Genomic DNA, 15,000 nt, shown 5'->3' on the forward strand with positions numbered 1-15,000 from the left:
CTTTGCAGCACACATGCCTCAAACCAAACTCCGTTTGTTTGGTTAAAATGTAAATGTTCATTCAGGGAGGAGTTTATATTTAATAGCCTACAAATCATCGTCTGAGAACTAAGTAAGGCAGATAGAAAATACAATGTTAGGTGGCATTTCTCACCGTGTAAATTGTCCCATCATCATTCACAGCAGTTAATTAGTTAAATTTAAAGAAAAAAAAATCAATTAGTCGATGAAGACCCTTTTCACAGCAGCAATTTTGTATCTCAAGGCAGGCCAAACGCAGGTGTAACCAATAACTAATGATGGTTTCCAATTACTAAAGTTTAGGACTGATTTTCTACTCGTTTTCTTTTCTTGTTAACATCTTCTTAGCCTAGTTTAGTTTGCTTTTAAAACTTATACGGCAGGCGACTCCAATTTTGTAATGCCAGTAGAATAAAAAACTTAAATAAAAATGTGTCAATTGAAATAAACTTTAAAATTAATCGAAGTGAAGATGGAGACAAGTTTGACAACATGCAAGCCTTGTGAAGCAGAGATCATGAAGAAGCGAAGACCTCTGTATCTGATCCCTTATTACCGCAACTACCGCAACAGTCCTTGCGGTCGGACGAGTCTGAGAAAGTTGCGAGAGACAATGTTTAGATCGTCTGTCAAAACATCGAATACATTTTTGGAGCAAGTGTTAACGTTTAACTTTGAACTCAAAGTTCCGTGTTGTGAAAAGCAGTCCTTGCTTGAGAAACACGCAGACCGGAAATATGGGCCAGTTTACTTCGTTATTGAGTGATTCATCTTTCCAAAGCATAGATAGACTATGTTGGGAGTCAAGCAGGCGGGGCCTGCGCTTCTGTTTTGTCCGCGTGCGGCTCCCTTCACCAATCCGGGTATCTGAATCCGGGAAGGCGGCGGATCCAGAGAGGCGGACCGTTTGAGTTTGAAAGAAACCCTGTTGAAAACAGCGCTAGATGACAGCTCGCGCTCGCTCAGTAATAACAGATTAGTTAATAACTAGCCTTAGTACTTTACACCGCCTTTCTCTACATTAACTCCTTATCATCTACTGAAAATGTCGAAGAAGCAGATTTACTACTCTGACAAATACACCGACGAAGAGTTCGAGTACAGGTATTGACACTAAACATTGCTGCCAAAAGTTCGCTAGCTAATCTAACGTTTGCTGACGGTATTATATAATCGAATGTAGGTAGAAACGTTTCACGTTCGCATTAAAATAGACTCGACGCGAAACTCAACCAATTCGCGTCGAGGCTAGGATTAATTTAGCTTTAGTTAGTCTATAATAGCACTTTATTTAGTTAACGCTAGTCTATAATAGCACGTGTGTCAGCATAACGTTATCTAACATTAGCCTAACAGTCACATAGTCAAGCGGAGGCTTCAAACAGGCCAGGGTTAATGTTAACTGAATATGTAACGTTACTAATGATTCATTAACTACTCAGATATGATTCATTACTAACGCTACTTCGTACCGTTTTGTCAACCTGTTGTAAAACCCAATTAGCCTTTTTCACTTCCCACCCAATTCTTCACCCATTTGTGTGGTAACACACAGGTGGCGCGAGCAGCAAATTAATAAGGGTTTCCAACTTCCATTTGTGATCCTCGTTACTGTTTTGCTTCCAACCACCTGTGTTACTTTCTGCATTTTAGACAATTGTCTAATGACTGTGCTCTGACGTCATTAGCTAGTCTAGCTTGTCAATGACTATCATTTGATCTAAAAACAAAAAAAAACAAACAAACTATCATTTGATCTCTCCTAGGCATGTCATGCTCCCGAAGCAGCTGGCTAACCTGGTGTCCACATCCAGCCTGATGTCGGAGGACCAGTGGAGGAAGCTGGGGGTGCAGCAGAGCGAGGGCTGGATCCACTACATGGTCCACAGCCCAGGTGAGCAGCCAGCTCATGTTTTAAGCTTTACAGCTTACACAGACGTGGACCACAGCTGCGTATAGAATTGGTGTGAGCACTTTATTGTGACAGAATCTCCTTGTTTGTTTAACTCTCCAGAGCCACACGTACTGCTTTTCAGACGACCTCTCCCAAAGGATTGAGTGGAAACCATCTGCAACATACCCTTATACTGATTTGTATGGAGGACCATACATTTCTTCCATGTACATCTCTCCCTATGTTTGAATGTAGAGTATATTTATTTTTTTTATTTTTCAAACTCCTTACAGTTCTGCTGTGATTGATCACATTAGCAACAATATGAAGCTGAAAGTTCTCCAGGAAATGTTATATTAGTTGAAGGAAAGAATACATTTGTTACATCTTCTGATTTCAGTATGTCAGTATTTACTGACTGGCCATAGGCCCACATGTTTTTCCTGAAACAGCTGTGTTCAAACATGTATTTTTCTTTAATCTTATCGGTTGTTTTAGTGTATATATATTTGCACTAGATATTACATTGTTTGTTTGTTTTTTACAATGAGTCACGTTTTTGTTGATTCTGGAAAATACATTTGTTACACCCTGGACAGAACAAAATAAAATATATTGTGTTACATTAATTTTCTTTTCAGTGATATTTTTCTATACATTTACATTTATAATTTTCTATTCTACCTTCACAGACAACCTGTATTTATATGGTGGCTACAGTAACTGTTATAAACAGTGTTTTCTACACAGGAGTGGGTGATGCTCAGACAGCTACATTCACAACTAGGGGTGTGTCACGTTTTTGTTGATTCTGGAAAATACATTTGTTACACCATGGACAGAACAAAATAAAATATATTGTGTTACATTAATTTTCTTTTCAGTGATATTTTTCTATACATTTACATTTATAATTTTCTATTCCTACCTTCACAGACAACCTGTATTTATATGGTGGGCCTACAGTAACTGTCATAAACAGTGTTTTCTACACAGGAGTGGGTGACGCTCAGTCAGCTACATTCACAACTAGGGGTGTGACAAACTCAGAGTGTCTGATGCCCAGAGAGTAGGACGGAGCCCGGGCCTTGTTGACCGTCACCTTCTCCGGGTTATGCGTTCCAGGACCGGGTTTCTTGGTGGCGTCTCTGGGTAAGCTGTGACGCCCCAGCATGGAGAACGCTGGCTGTCGGGGCAAATAAACACTTGGGTCTGTTCTGTTGTACCCACAAGGTCCCGGTGTCTTGGACAAGTCCTCAGATGGGCCCCCTGTCTTGTAAAGTCCGGACATTGTGTAGCTTGCACCGGCCGGCTTGTTTGGGACTTGTGGGCCCATGAGTGAAGGGAGAGAGTACTTGTTAGGGGCAGGTACCGAGTCCACGTTGCGGTAGCGTGTGCGAGAGCCCATCGTGTAGGACGGAGGTCTGCGCTGGAGGTTGCATGGCGGGACGTTCTCAGGGCTGTACGCTCCTGGACCAGGTGTCTGGAATATCTCCTCTAGTGAACAGAACAGCTGAATTATTGTCATGCAAAAAGCAAACGATAGCAACTCAATCCCATATGGTAGGTAGAGTAACTGTCTGTTGGCCTCCTTTCACGGGTTCAGATTTTCAGTTGCAGCAGCTGACACTCAACTGGAGTACAATAAGTGCCAAAAACACGTGAGATTGTATGAGGCCACAGAGACTTGGAAATGGGCCAATCAAGAATGATTCATAATCCAGCATTACATATAACAGTCAATCTGTGAAGTGTTTAAAATAAGCAAAATGGTGAGCATTTGCATGTTAGATGTTTTTATTGTTGTTAAAGGAACACTTAACCCGAAAAATAATGTTTATTTTGCATGTGATCTCACACATCATCCAAAAACTTGATAGTTTTGCAGGCATTCATTTAGATTGACTTAGTCTGACTCTAGTTGATTTGAGTTAAATTGTGGACCGGTGAGGTCATTCATGAACAAATGACACCACTGGTCCACAACTTAACTCAAACCAGCACTCAATAACTGTCAAACTAAATGAATACCTGTTTTTGAACATGTCATGTGCAAAATAAATCAGCATTGTTTTTCAATGAAGTTCTCATTAATCATAACTAATAATTATGTGTTCAAACTGTTTCTCTTATCAAGCTCAAGCTTTACCTGTTATGGTGGGAACTTACTTGGTCTTTTCATTCTACCCAACATTGAGTATGCAGGGTTGCCATCCCTTCCAAAGCGAGTCATTTTTGCATCAATATGGTACTGAGGCCCAGGACTGGAGTCAACACAGTACACTACAGGAAACGCAAACATTTCTCACATTAATTAATCAATCATTATTAATCACTATTGGATTTTGCTCAGTCAATAGGCTGGTTAGATGCAACTGAGAAACTATACAATGTGGTGTTGTCTCCCCCTATTGGCTATTATTTGACATTACGCCACTTAGAACTAGTATTTACCATTGAGATTCCCAGATTGAGGAGTGATTTATTAACTAGATACCTATGATTGTAATTTAAATGCTTTGTGGTGTTTATGACATCTATGCTGTCTGTCTTTTTTTGCTATTAGCCAACATGTAGTATTTAGTATTCAGGTTTGTCCCATCTGAGACAGCACCGACACATTTACTTACAGAAAGAAAAACAATAAAAACATTTTCTATAATAATAATCACAGATAAAAGTGAGAGAAAGAAGGGTTTACTGTTGTTGCTCATCCTGCCATGGAAAGAATAGGCAGGGCTAGTTGGCTTGGTGAAGTCATGGCCAATAAAACCGATAGTGGGAGGGAGTGCATAGCGCCCAGGTCCAGGCCCTACAGACAGAGAAATGTAAAATTATCACATTTACCGTGCACTAATGAGACACATGTGCAGTATGGAAAACTGAAAGTGGCAATAGCTTTTATTTAAATCACGGGTTCTGTAGTTCTATCTAATAACCAGGGTTCCTATGCAGGTCTGGGTACTATGGAAAAGTAAGCAAAATGATTCGGACCATTTCCACACCTTAAAAGTCATGTCAACGTAGAGAAAACATGAACAATTTTAGTAACATTTTGGAAATTTGCCATAAGACTGTTGCTTGCCCCAGGCAGAGAGTGTGTATGCCAGTAATTGGCATGCGTAATCATCAGTACCAGTAGGCATCAGTGATAGCCTTATAAATAAAAGTCAGTGGTATAAAACAGTGAGCTATAAATCTGCAACATCTAAAAACATTTCCATCTCATTCACTATATTTTGAAAGGCAAAACTGATCCTGGATTTACATAATGCCTTCTGCTCTGACCCCTGATAATTCGCAGGCTCAGCCTAAATGAGTGATTTGCATCCGATTGACGGTGCATATCATGTCTGCTGGGTCAGACATGCAGCCGATGATCCCCAGCTAGAGAGGACAGCGCTGCAGGCAGTGCACAACCACCAAGCAACCTGCATGAAAAGCCTATGAGAAAAACATTACATCAGCCTCCAAGTGTTCAGAGGCATGTGCACAAGCAGAGCTAGTGGCAACATTTTTAACACAGGACAGAGCAGGTCCTGGCAAGTCTGCACCGAGAAATCCTCTCTAGCATGCTGAAGTCAATGTTCCCCCTCTGGAATGATGGAATACTGTATAGTCAATGATGTATAGCAATCGAACGTGAACATTCCAAAACATGGAAGCATTACACAAGAAGTAAGAATTCACTCTCCAATGAAGAACTCACCTTTTTCTCTGCCTGCAATTACAGGACGTTTTTTCTCTCCTTCACTCATGGCAAAAGCTGTGAATTATCCTCCAGGAATCCCACAGCTGCACTACAGAAATATTCACAGAGCACGCAGTGTGTAAAACCATGCATCATGTAGCCTACTAAAACAATCATGATTATGACAACTACACCAGGGTGGGAAAAGACAATATTTTGCACCTTAATGCACTGAGGGTAGCTGCATACTGGAATTGGAATTGAAAGAAGCTTTAGAGGACCATGGAGGTCATATGGTCCTTCTTACTCCTTAGTCCATGTCCTACTGGATGGCCTTTCTCCAGACATCGTAATGGACTCCCTACATTTACAGCATAGCTCCAAGATCCAGCATCCCAGAATCCTAATGATCTCCTCTGAAACAACCAGGAGACCCCAAGGTCTAAAATACATACCCAAGTGTCACCAACAGAACATAGTCTATACTGCCGGCTCTTATACGACTAGAGACCATCATGTCTGGTTGTCTCTTAAGTCCCAACTTCTCCATCGGTGGCTGGCAGCTCAGCCAGATGAATAGCCCTACTTCTTCCAGAGAGGTAGGCAGTGTATGGGTGCACTCAGCTGGTGCTTAGAAACAATGTCATCACTCTCATGTAACGCTAGCTGCCCGCAGCAATCCATGACATCAAGCTGCCCCTGTCCTGTCCCTCCTTTCTCTTGTCACTCTTTCTGCTCATCGCAGTGTGGAGACACAATATCACTCTTCAGCCAGGCATGCAGTTGCCACGGAGACTGTCCTGGATCATCTGCTCCGGTCCGGCAGCCAGGTCCCCTGCAGACAGTGCACTGCCAGCTCATCATCGGCTTATTGTCCCTACGGCTCCCATTCACACTGGACGGCCCTGTCACTGCTCCCGGTGTAGAAGGGAGGCTAACGTTTCCACATAGTTTTTTTGTTTAATTTCTACCTCAACCTATAAACTAGTGACTCTTTATGCTCTTTTCATAAACAAAAGAAGCATTTCCTGCTTTGACATAATGTTTCCATGCAGCTGTATTATGGATACAGTAGAAAGTGATGAGCCACACCATACATTTTGAATGTTCTTCCCACAAACGCTTCCATCCACACAGGTAGGGCAAACGGCCGACGCAGGGTCAGAGGCAGTGCAGCAGCACACCTGGAGCCGTGGTTAACAGGTGGAGTAGGCCCACTGATGTAGCCGTCAATTCATTGCCTTGTTGTTTACAGCTGGAATAAACCACTGCTGGGAATTAAACTAGCAACCTTCTGCTTTCTCCTCTCTAACCTCAGGGGCAAACTGCCTGCCCATATGCAGCTAGAGTTTAGCCCACCACACTGATGATCTGTGGTTTGGAGCTAAAGGCTACGACAGTAATGGAGAGGGCAGACAAAGTGGCATGAGAAGAAAACAAACATTAAACATTAACAGGCTCTAACTCTCTCCTGGCCGCTGCTTTGGTAACCTGAATCTGTTGTTAGCAGCAGCACAAACACATACACGCACACATGCAGACGCACACACATACAGACAGACATACACGCACACAGACACATACACACATGCACAGACACACACACATATGCACAGACACACACACACACACACACACACACACACACACACACAGAGAGAGAGATGTGTATGTACAAACTGATACACACATGCACAAACTCTTGCTCACACACAGACACACACACAGAGAGAGAGAGATGTGTATGTACAAACTGATACACACATGCACAAACTCTTGCTCCCACACACACACACACACATCCACAGACAGACAGACAGACAGACAGACAGACAGACACACACACACACACACACAGATGTGTATGTACAAACTGATACACACATGCACAAACTCTTGCTCACACACACACACACACACACACACACACACACACACACACACACACACACACACACACACACACACACACACACACACACACACACACACACACACACAGCCACACCAGGGGTCAGAGAGTCAGAGCTATCAAAGCAGAGGCCTCCTGAAGCAGCAGGCTGTAATACAGATCACTGCTGACAGGAAATGATCTCCAGACTTAACGAGCCTTTCAAAGGAAATGGAGCAACACGGCTTCCATAAAGCTGGGCTCTGCAGACCCTCTCCAGCAGATACATGTCCTGCTCTGCAGCTGGACTGGGGGCAACCTAGGGAATGGCCGTTTTTTTCTTTTAGATATATATCAAGGACAAATGTAAAAACTGAGACGAAAGAAAGGCAAACAAAACAGAACAGAAGAACCAGTACATGAGCCGCGATTCAAGCCCAGGCAATAGATATTACTACTCATTTCCTACACAAGCAAAACCAAAACCCAGATTGTATACAAATTTTATTCTTGTTTGTTTCAAAAGCACTGTATTTTATATGAATAGGGGCTCGATGGATCGAAATTTGGTACATTTACAGTAATTCAAACCTTCATTGTTGATTTTACGTTGACTGTTTCACGAATCAAAATTTAACATATAAAAACAAAATAGCTTATGAACTGTACAATCAAATCCCTGTCTGCAGTAAGGTGAAAGATAACCAAAATGAAACTTGAGAGTAGATGTTGGTAGGTTGGTACAATAGTTTGAAAAACAAAAAAACTAACAAAAACGTGAGCTTATATTTCTGTAGAGCATATGGTCGAGCATATGTCTTTTTCCAGCAGGATACGGTACAGGAATTTCATCAAACATCGCAATAATTGGGTTAAAGCTTGCTTTGAGGGACAAACATGTTTTTCCACAATCTTTTGTCTGAATTGAAAGAAGCACTGGTGACGGGGCAAAAACTAGACAATATGGGCAGGAAATCACAAAAAAATGGCAAATAAAAAAACATGAGCTCTAGCTACAAATAAATACCACAGATAGAAAATATAACAAAACATTTTGCTTAAACTCAGATGTAATTACAAACATAAATACTTGATTATTTCATCTAGTGATTACAAAGGCAGTACAGTGAATAACAAAGACGCTATGATGTCTATTGGCGACTAGGAGACTGGAGATATGACAGAGAAAGTAAAATAGAAGTCTGGAGGACACTAGCTTATTAACAGTCATACACACTCACGCCTAACCACACGCACACGGGCATACACACACATACACGCACGCACACGCACACAAACACACACACATACCGGTAAATGCATTCACACGACCCCAATCCATGCATACAAACACTCACGCAATCTCCCTCACACCACCAGACTCCCCCATCTCTTCCTTTCAGGCTGGACAAACCCCAGAGTCTCTTGTGTCTCCGCTCACTCTAACATATTCACAAGTAATGTACAATTTGGAGGTGGGCGTGGCTTCAGTCGGGGAGCGTTTCTGTGGATGACAGGAGAACAAGACAAACTGTGGTGAAAGGAGAATCTCAGACACTTCAGATTTACTTTTTTTTTTAAATATATATTCTTTTCCCTCTGATTTTTTCCCCTCCCATTTTCTCTCCAATAGACCCTTCTCACGGGGGCCATTTTGTGTCGAAAAGGCAGGATAAACACAGGTGCAAGCAAAACACTAATGAGGGTTTCCATTTTCCATGATTGGAATTTGGAAACCCTCATTAGTGTTTTGCTTGCACCCATGTTTATTCTACCTTTTCGACACAACATTGCCCCAGTGAAAAGGGTCTATTGCACTTGGCCAATGCCCCCTTCTGTCCTGGTCATTGCTCCACCCCCTCTGCCGATCTGGGGAGAGTAGTAGACTCACACATGCTTCCTCCGATACATGTGCAGTTGCCAGCCGCTTCTTTTCACCTGACCGCGAGGAGTTTCACCGGCAGGACATAGCACGTTGGAGGATCACGCTATTCCCCAACCCCGTCAACAGGCCGACCAGAGGAGGCACTATTGCAGCGACCAGGACACATAGCCTTAATCTGGCTTCCCACCCGCAGACACGACCAATTGTTCATGTGACCAAGTCAGACGTAACACGCGGGCTCGATCTTGAGACCCTCGTGTTTTGCAGGCAGGGAATCTACTGCTGCACTACCCGGACGCCCAGTAACTAACAGCATCTTCTTTTTACAATGGTGGAGTATTTGCTTTTCAACAGTTGAGGTGCATTATTACTTAACAAACCAGCAGGAATGACTTTCTGTGTGTTTTATAAGGCAAAGGTGAAAGGTTATGAGTAGGGTTGAGACGGCACTGCATATCAACAAAAAGTCTACCCGTGACCGCTATTAAATGATGCATAGTCCATTTGTGAACCAACAATGCTTTAGTTTTGTCAGCACGGGAGATTGAACTAAACGAGTTTCTCTTGGTTACACTACTCTCATACCTGTCAACTTAATTTAACTTAACTTAACTTAACTCTCATACCTGCCAACATTGGGCTGTGAAAAATATATAGATTTTCTGGGGTTCTTGGCGACTAGCAGGGTCATTTGCCTTGCTGACTGACTTATCAGCCTCTGACACACCTCTCAATGAGGAACGTGTTAGCAGTTCCCCTCTGTGCTTCCACGGCTAAAAATCGGGAGAGTCCCGCCTAAATCCGGAGTATTGGCAGGTATGCTACTCTTTGTCTTTGCTTGAACTCCAGGTAAAGTAGCCTGGAGATCCAGACACAATATGCACCGTTAGGGACACTACCACTCTTTTCCTGTGGAGACAAAAATGAGGGAGGCGGGCCGTACCATCGCCCGAGTGTGTTTTTTGTGTCCAGTGTGGCTTGCTGGTTATCTGCTGGCGGCAGCAGCTTCCGCTCGGCATCCTTCTCGACTTCGGAAAGGTCAAAGTGATCCCCTGCATCTGCGTCGGCGAGGAAAGGCTCGGAATCTGGGTCGTACTCGTAGGAGTAGTAGGACACCTCCGCCATGGAGCCCTGCTCCTCCTCCCCTGCAGGGGACAAGAGAGACAAGAAACCAGATGAGACGATCAGTTGAAGCCCAGTAGAAATCAGGCCTGGGAAAAGTAGTCACTGAACACGTTAATATCATGTAACATATTTGATCTAAGATGGGAGGAACTTGATTCACTTGCTAGCCACTTTGGAGATTCTAGTGTTTGGCGTTTGGACAGTTATTGAACATTTTCCACTACATCTCGAGCTCTTCAAAAATATTTATAGATCTTTTAAACGTTCATTTTCACCCCTGCACAGGAACGATTGTACCCTATCATGGCCAGTAGGGGTCACTCCCTGCTTAAAATGCAGTACTCCACCAGATACAGCAGGCTACTTTAAAACCAATCTTTTCAGATAAAGCATTCCTTTACCTGAGTAACTACTACAGTATGTTTACATTTCCACCTACAACCAACCACGTACAATCTGACCTCTTCTCAATGTTTGAGGTGTGCACGAGTTTTCCTCGGAGGTCTAAATGGAAAAGAAAATCTTTTGATCCATCATGAAGGGGGGGAAATGAACAGATCTCTTGATCAAATGTCAGGCACACGGTGAGAAGGTTCAGCCGTGAGAGTGGCAGCTCAAACGAAGCCTGCGAGGCTGCGTGTCCATTAGACGTTGACCCTCCAGAACAAGTTCACTAATAAGAGAGACAAGTCTGCACAGGGAAGCTCATTCCAAAGACGCGGCTTCCTCCGCCGTTCCAGTGAAAAGTGTCAGTTCCTTGGCACACAGCGCGCTCTCGCCTATTACACTCCCATCGCACGGAGCGGGCATGTCGTCAACGTTATAATGGTTTACAATGACAGTGTTTTGACAGTACTTACGCAGTCTGATCACCCTAGGGTTATCCTATTGGAGGTGAGTGTCTACGTGTGCGAGTCTGGGTGTGGGCATATTTGCGTGTGTGTGTGTGTGTGTGTGTGTGTGTGTGTGTGTGTGTGTGTGTGTGTGTGTGTGTGTGTGTGTGTGTGTGTGTGTGAGAGAGTGCGTAATAGCATTCCTGTGGCGAGTGTGATGCCTGGGCTTTTGTACTGGGGGAGACCTTTGACTGAGAGCAGCTTTGTGTGCTGCAGCTACCGGGAGCTGCAGGCTGGAGACAAGTCGGTGCAGGCCGTGCCACATCACACACACACGCACACACACGCACACACACACGCTCGCGCGCGCACGCACACACACACACACACACACACACACACACACACACACACACACACCTGTACACAAACGCAGGCATTCACCAACATCTGCAATAACAGGCCCAAGCACAGCACAAATGCAGACATTACTACATATGTTTACAATTAGCTGACACATGACCACACACCGGGGGATGCACGATACATCAGCAATCATATCGGTATTGACCGACGCTAGTCATTTTTTTTAAATATATCGATTATCAGTCCGATGAGCAAAATAACAGCAATGTTAATATAGGTATCGGCCGAAATCTTTATATTGAGAGGAAACAACGTGATAAATCTATGATTTATGAGCTTTTCCAAATGTGTTGGAAATAAAGAAACACAGTGCCTTTTCACATTCACAGTGTTTAGATGTGTTTTCATTTTCAGTATGTGCAAAATGTGATTCCCATAGAAACTTGTTTTTATAAAGATCATATAGTCGGTTATCGGCCATAACCCCAAGGTTAATATCGGTTATCGGTATTGGCCAAAATTTTCATATCGGTGCATCCCTACTACACACACATTTCCTAGCATGCAGTGCCTTTCTACCTTTCCGTTGCCCAATCTAACACAGCTACATCCTCCCTCCTTCCACACAAACAAACATCCTATCTGGAATTCTCTGGCTGGCTCTCTGGACGTGGCAGCTGATCCCAGCTCATGGCAGAGCAACAATCAAGCCCAGAGTGTGGAACCTCTCCTCCCTTTTTATCCATCACTGTGCTGGTAGACATCAACAATCAAGCCCAGAGTGTGAAACCTCTCCTCCTATTTATCTATCACTGTGCTTATAGACATCAACAATCAAGCCCAGAGTGTGAAACCTCTCCTCCTATTTATCTATCACTGTGCTTATAGACATCAACAATCAAGCCGAGTGTGAAACCTCTCCTCTTATTTATCTATCACTGTGCTTATAGACATCAACAATCAAGCCCAGAGTGTGAAACCTCTCCTCCTATTTATCTATCACTGTGCTTATAGACATCAACAATCAAGCCCAGAGTGTGAAACCTCTCCTCTTATTTATCTATCACTGTGCTTATAGACATCAACAATCAAGCCCAGAGTGTGAAACCTCTCCTCTTATTTATCTATCACTGTGCTTATAGACATCAACAATCAAGCCCAGAGTGTGAAACCTCTCATCTTATTTATCTATCACTGTGCTTATAGACATCAACAATCAAGCCCAGAGTGTGAAACCTCTCCTCTTATGTATCTATCACTGTGCTGGTAGACATCAACAATCAAGCCCAGAGTTTGAAACCTCTCCTCCTATGTATCTATCACTGTGCCGGTGGTAGGGGAACGTTCTGTCACCCACCTCTCTACTTTCCCTTTCTGCCTTTCTATCTTTCTTTCTTTCTCTCTCTCACTTTCCATCTTTCTCTCACTTTCTCCCTCCACTCTCTTTCATCCCTCGCTCTCTTCTGGTTGCCCTGGTGAGGTCTCGTATCCCTACACACACACACACACACACACACACACACACACACACACACACACACACACACACACACACACACACACACACACACACACACACACACACACACACACACACACACACACACACACACACACACAATGTTATATAGGCACATGCTCCTATGGACCTTCCGCACACGTCTGCACATGTTAGCTTCAGGCTTCGGTGAGCCTGAAGTCTCCACTCTCTACATTCACATTGACAGTGACACTCACACCCAGAGTGACTTACAATACATGCAAGAGTAGGATAACATTAGCTTCCTGGAAGATTCAAAGAAAGTACAGCAGTCAGACAATAGAGAGGCAAAGTGGAACGTCACTTCCGGCTTCAGCACTGTACCAGAGATTTTCATCCGCCATTTATTTTCCCATAGACATTTCGTAAAATGCTTATAAAATAGTTGTACTTCGTCGAACCAAACGGTTCAGCTAACGCTATAATCGGGAGAGACCATAGAACATTTCGCTCGGACCAAAAAAACAACATCGAAAAAATATTGTCTTTAAACCCCCATTTTTTTTAACGTTTTGGTCCCAGTGAAATGTTATGCGATCTCTCCTGTTTCTAAATATATCTGTACCGTATGTTTTGAACCAGTAAAATGATTTTATATGCATTTTATGAAATGTGGATGGGAAAATAAATGGCGGATGAACATCTCTGGTACAGTGCTGAAGCAGAAAGTAGGCGGTCACTTTGCCTCTCTATAGAATCCTTATAGCATTTATGTATGATTGGTTGATTGATATGATGTATGATTTATGTATGAATCATTTTTGCACATATCTTACATATTTCTACTCTCTTATACATTCAGGTGATGTCTCGTCATAGCTTGGGGGGGCGTGGGGGAAACCACCTGTCATGACACCTCTTTCTGCCATCTTATAGTACTTGATAAATATTGTAGAATAATGCACATATTGAACACATGATGATGACATTTCTGATTCTGACAGAAAAGTGCTGCTCTGCTGCTGGCCTCAGGAGGGAGATGGGGTTGGAGAGAACTGGTGGGTCGCGACCCTCTAAAAAAAGGTTCTTCTACCCCTTGAGGCCACCAGGGTCCACGGTCGACATGACTGTGTTTCAGAGGCTGTACTGTAGCGGGCTCATTTTTAAAGCTGGAGTGAAGGTACTGCTATCATATAAAAGCATCAGGGGTGCCCAAACTTTTTTCTTTTAAATATAAGAGCTACTTACAAAAAATAAAACTAGTCGCGAGCTATTTCTTTTCCCCTTGTCCCCCCAAGTACATATTTAGCACATTTTAACAGTATATTATTTATTTAACATGAATTAATAATGTTACTGTTTAATGTAAAATACTGTAGATACTGAGTTCGCTATACATGAGTGGGATTTAGTTTATGCATTAAAAGATACAAAATAAACTAGAACGACCGCACCGCGGATATATGCCTCCGCCAACAAATGAACATGCATGTCTGTCCCGACTTTGACGTTTGAGCCAAATGTTCCTGAGATATCGCATTAACAAACTTGGGAATGACATTCGTGAGGTCACAGTGACCTTGAACTTTGACCACCAAAATCTAATCAGTTCATCCTTGAGTCCAAGTCGATGTTTGAGGCAAATTTGATTAAATTCCGTCAAGGCGTTCCTCAGATATCGCGTTAACGAACATCGGACCATACGTACATATGGACGGACAACCCGAATCCATAATGCCTCCGGCCTGGCTTTCTTTGGTGAGCTACTCCTTGATGGCCTGAGATCTACTGGTAGATCACAAGCGACCTATTGG

At 43.1% G+C, this 15,000-nt stretch overlaps 3 protein-coding genes across 3 annotated transcripts in view; 1 reads left to right on the top strand and 2 right to left on the bottom strand.

Annotated features, from left to right (window-relative positions):
- Positions 1–962: 962 nt before the first annotated feature.
- On the top strand, positions 963–2,530 carry cks2 (CDC28 protein kinase regulatory subunit 2). The gene is made up of 3 exons (XM_083647028.1): positions 963–1,125; positions 1,788–1,915; positions 2,036–2,530. Exons 1-3 carry the CDS (start codon positions 1,067–1,069, stop codon positions 2,077–2,079), a joined length of 231 nt encoding a protein of 76 aa, XP_083503154.1. The 5' UTR covers positions 963–1,066; the 3' UTR covers positions 2,080–2,530.
- A 394-nt stretch (positions 2,531–2,924) lies between these two features.
- On the bottom strand, positions 2,925–5,673 carry cimap1d (CIMAP1 family member D; the record flags this gene model as incomplete). Its single annotated transcript, XM_083647748.1, has 4 exons — positions 2,925–3,412; positions 4,085–4,198; positions 4,617–4,727; positions 5,625–5,673. 4 exons carry the CDS (start codon positions 5,671–5,673, stop codon positions 2,925–2,927), a joined length of 762 nt encoding a protein of 253 aa, XP_083503874.1.
- Positions 5,674–7,986: 2,313 nt separating this feature from the next.
- The window catches only part of cpamd8 (C3 and PZP like alpha-2-macroglobulin domain containing 8), an 80,070-nt gene continuing 73,056 nt past the window's right edge, over positions 7,987–15,000 (bottom strand). Inside the window, exons 43-44 of the mRNA XM_083648266.1 lie at positions 10,326–10,527; positions 7,987–9,001 (exon numbers count right to left, since the gene is read on the bottom strand). Coding sequence (XP_083504392.1) covers position 9,001; positions 10,326–10,527 — 203 coding nt within the window. The 3' untranslated portion in view covers positions 7,987–9,000. The remainder of the gene's footprint in view (positions 9,002–10,325; positions 10,528–15,000) is intronic.

The sequence above is a fragment of the Poromitra crassiceps genome (assembly GCF_964638095.1).
Source record: "Poromitra crassiceps genome assembly, chromosome: 12".
In the NCBI taxonomy this organism is placed as follows: Eukaryota; Metazoa; Chordata; class Actinopteri; order Beryciformes; family Melamphaidae; genus Poromitra; species Poromitra crassiceps.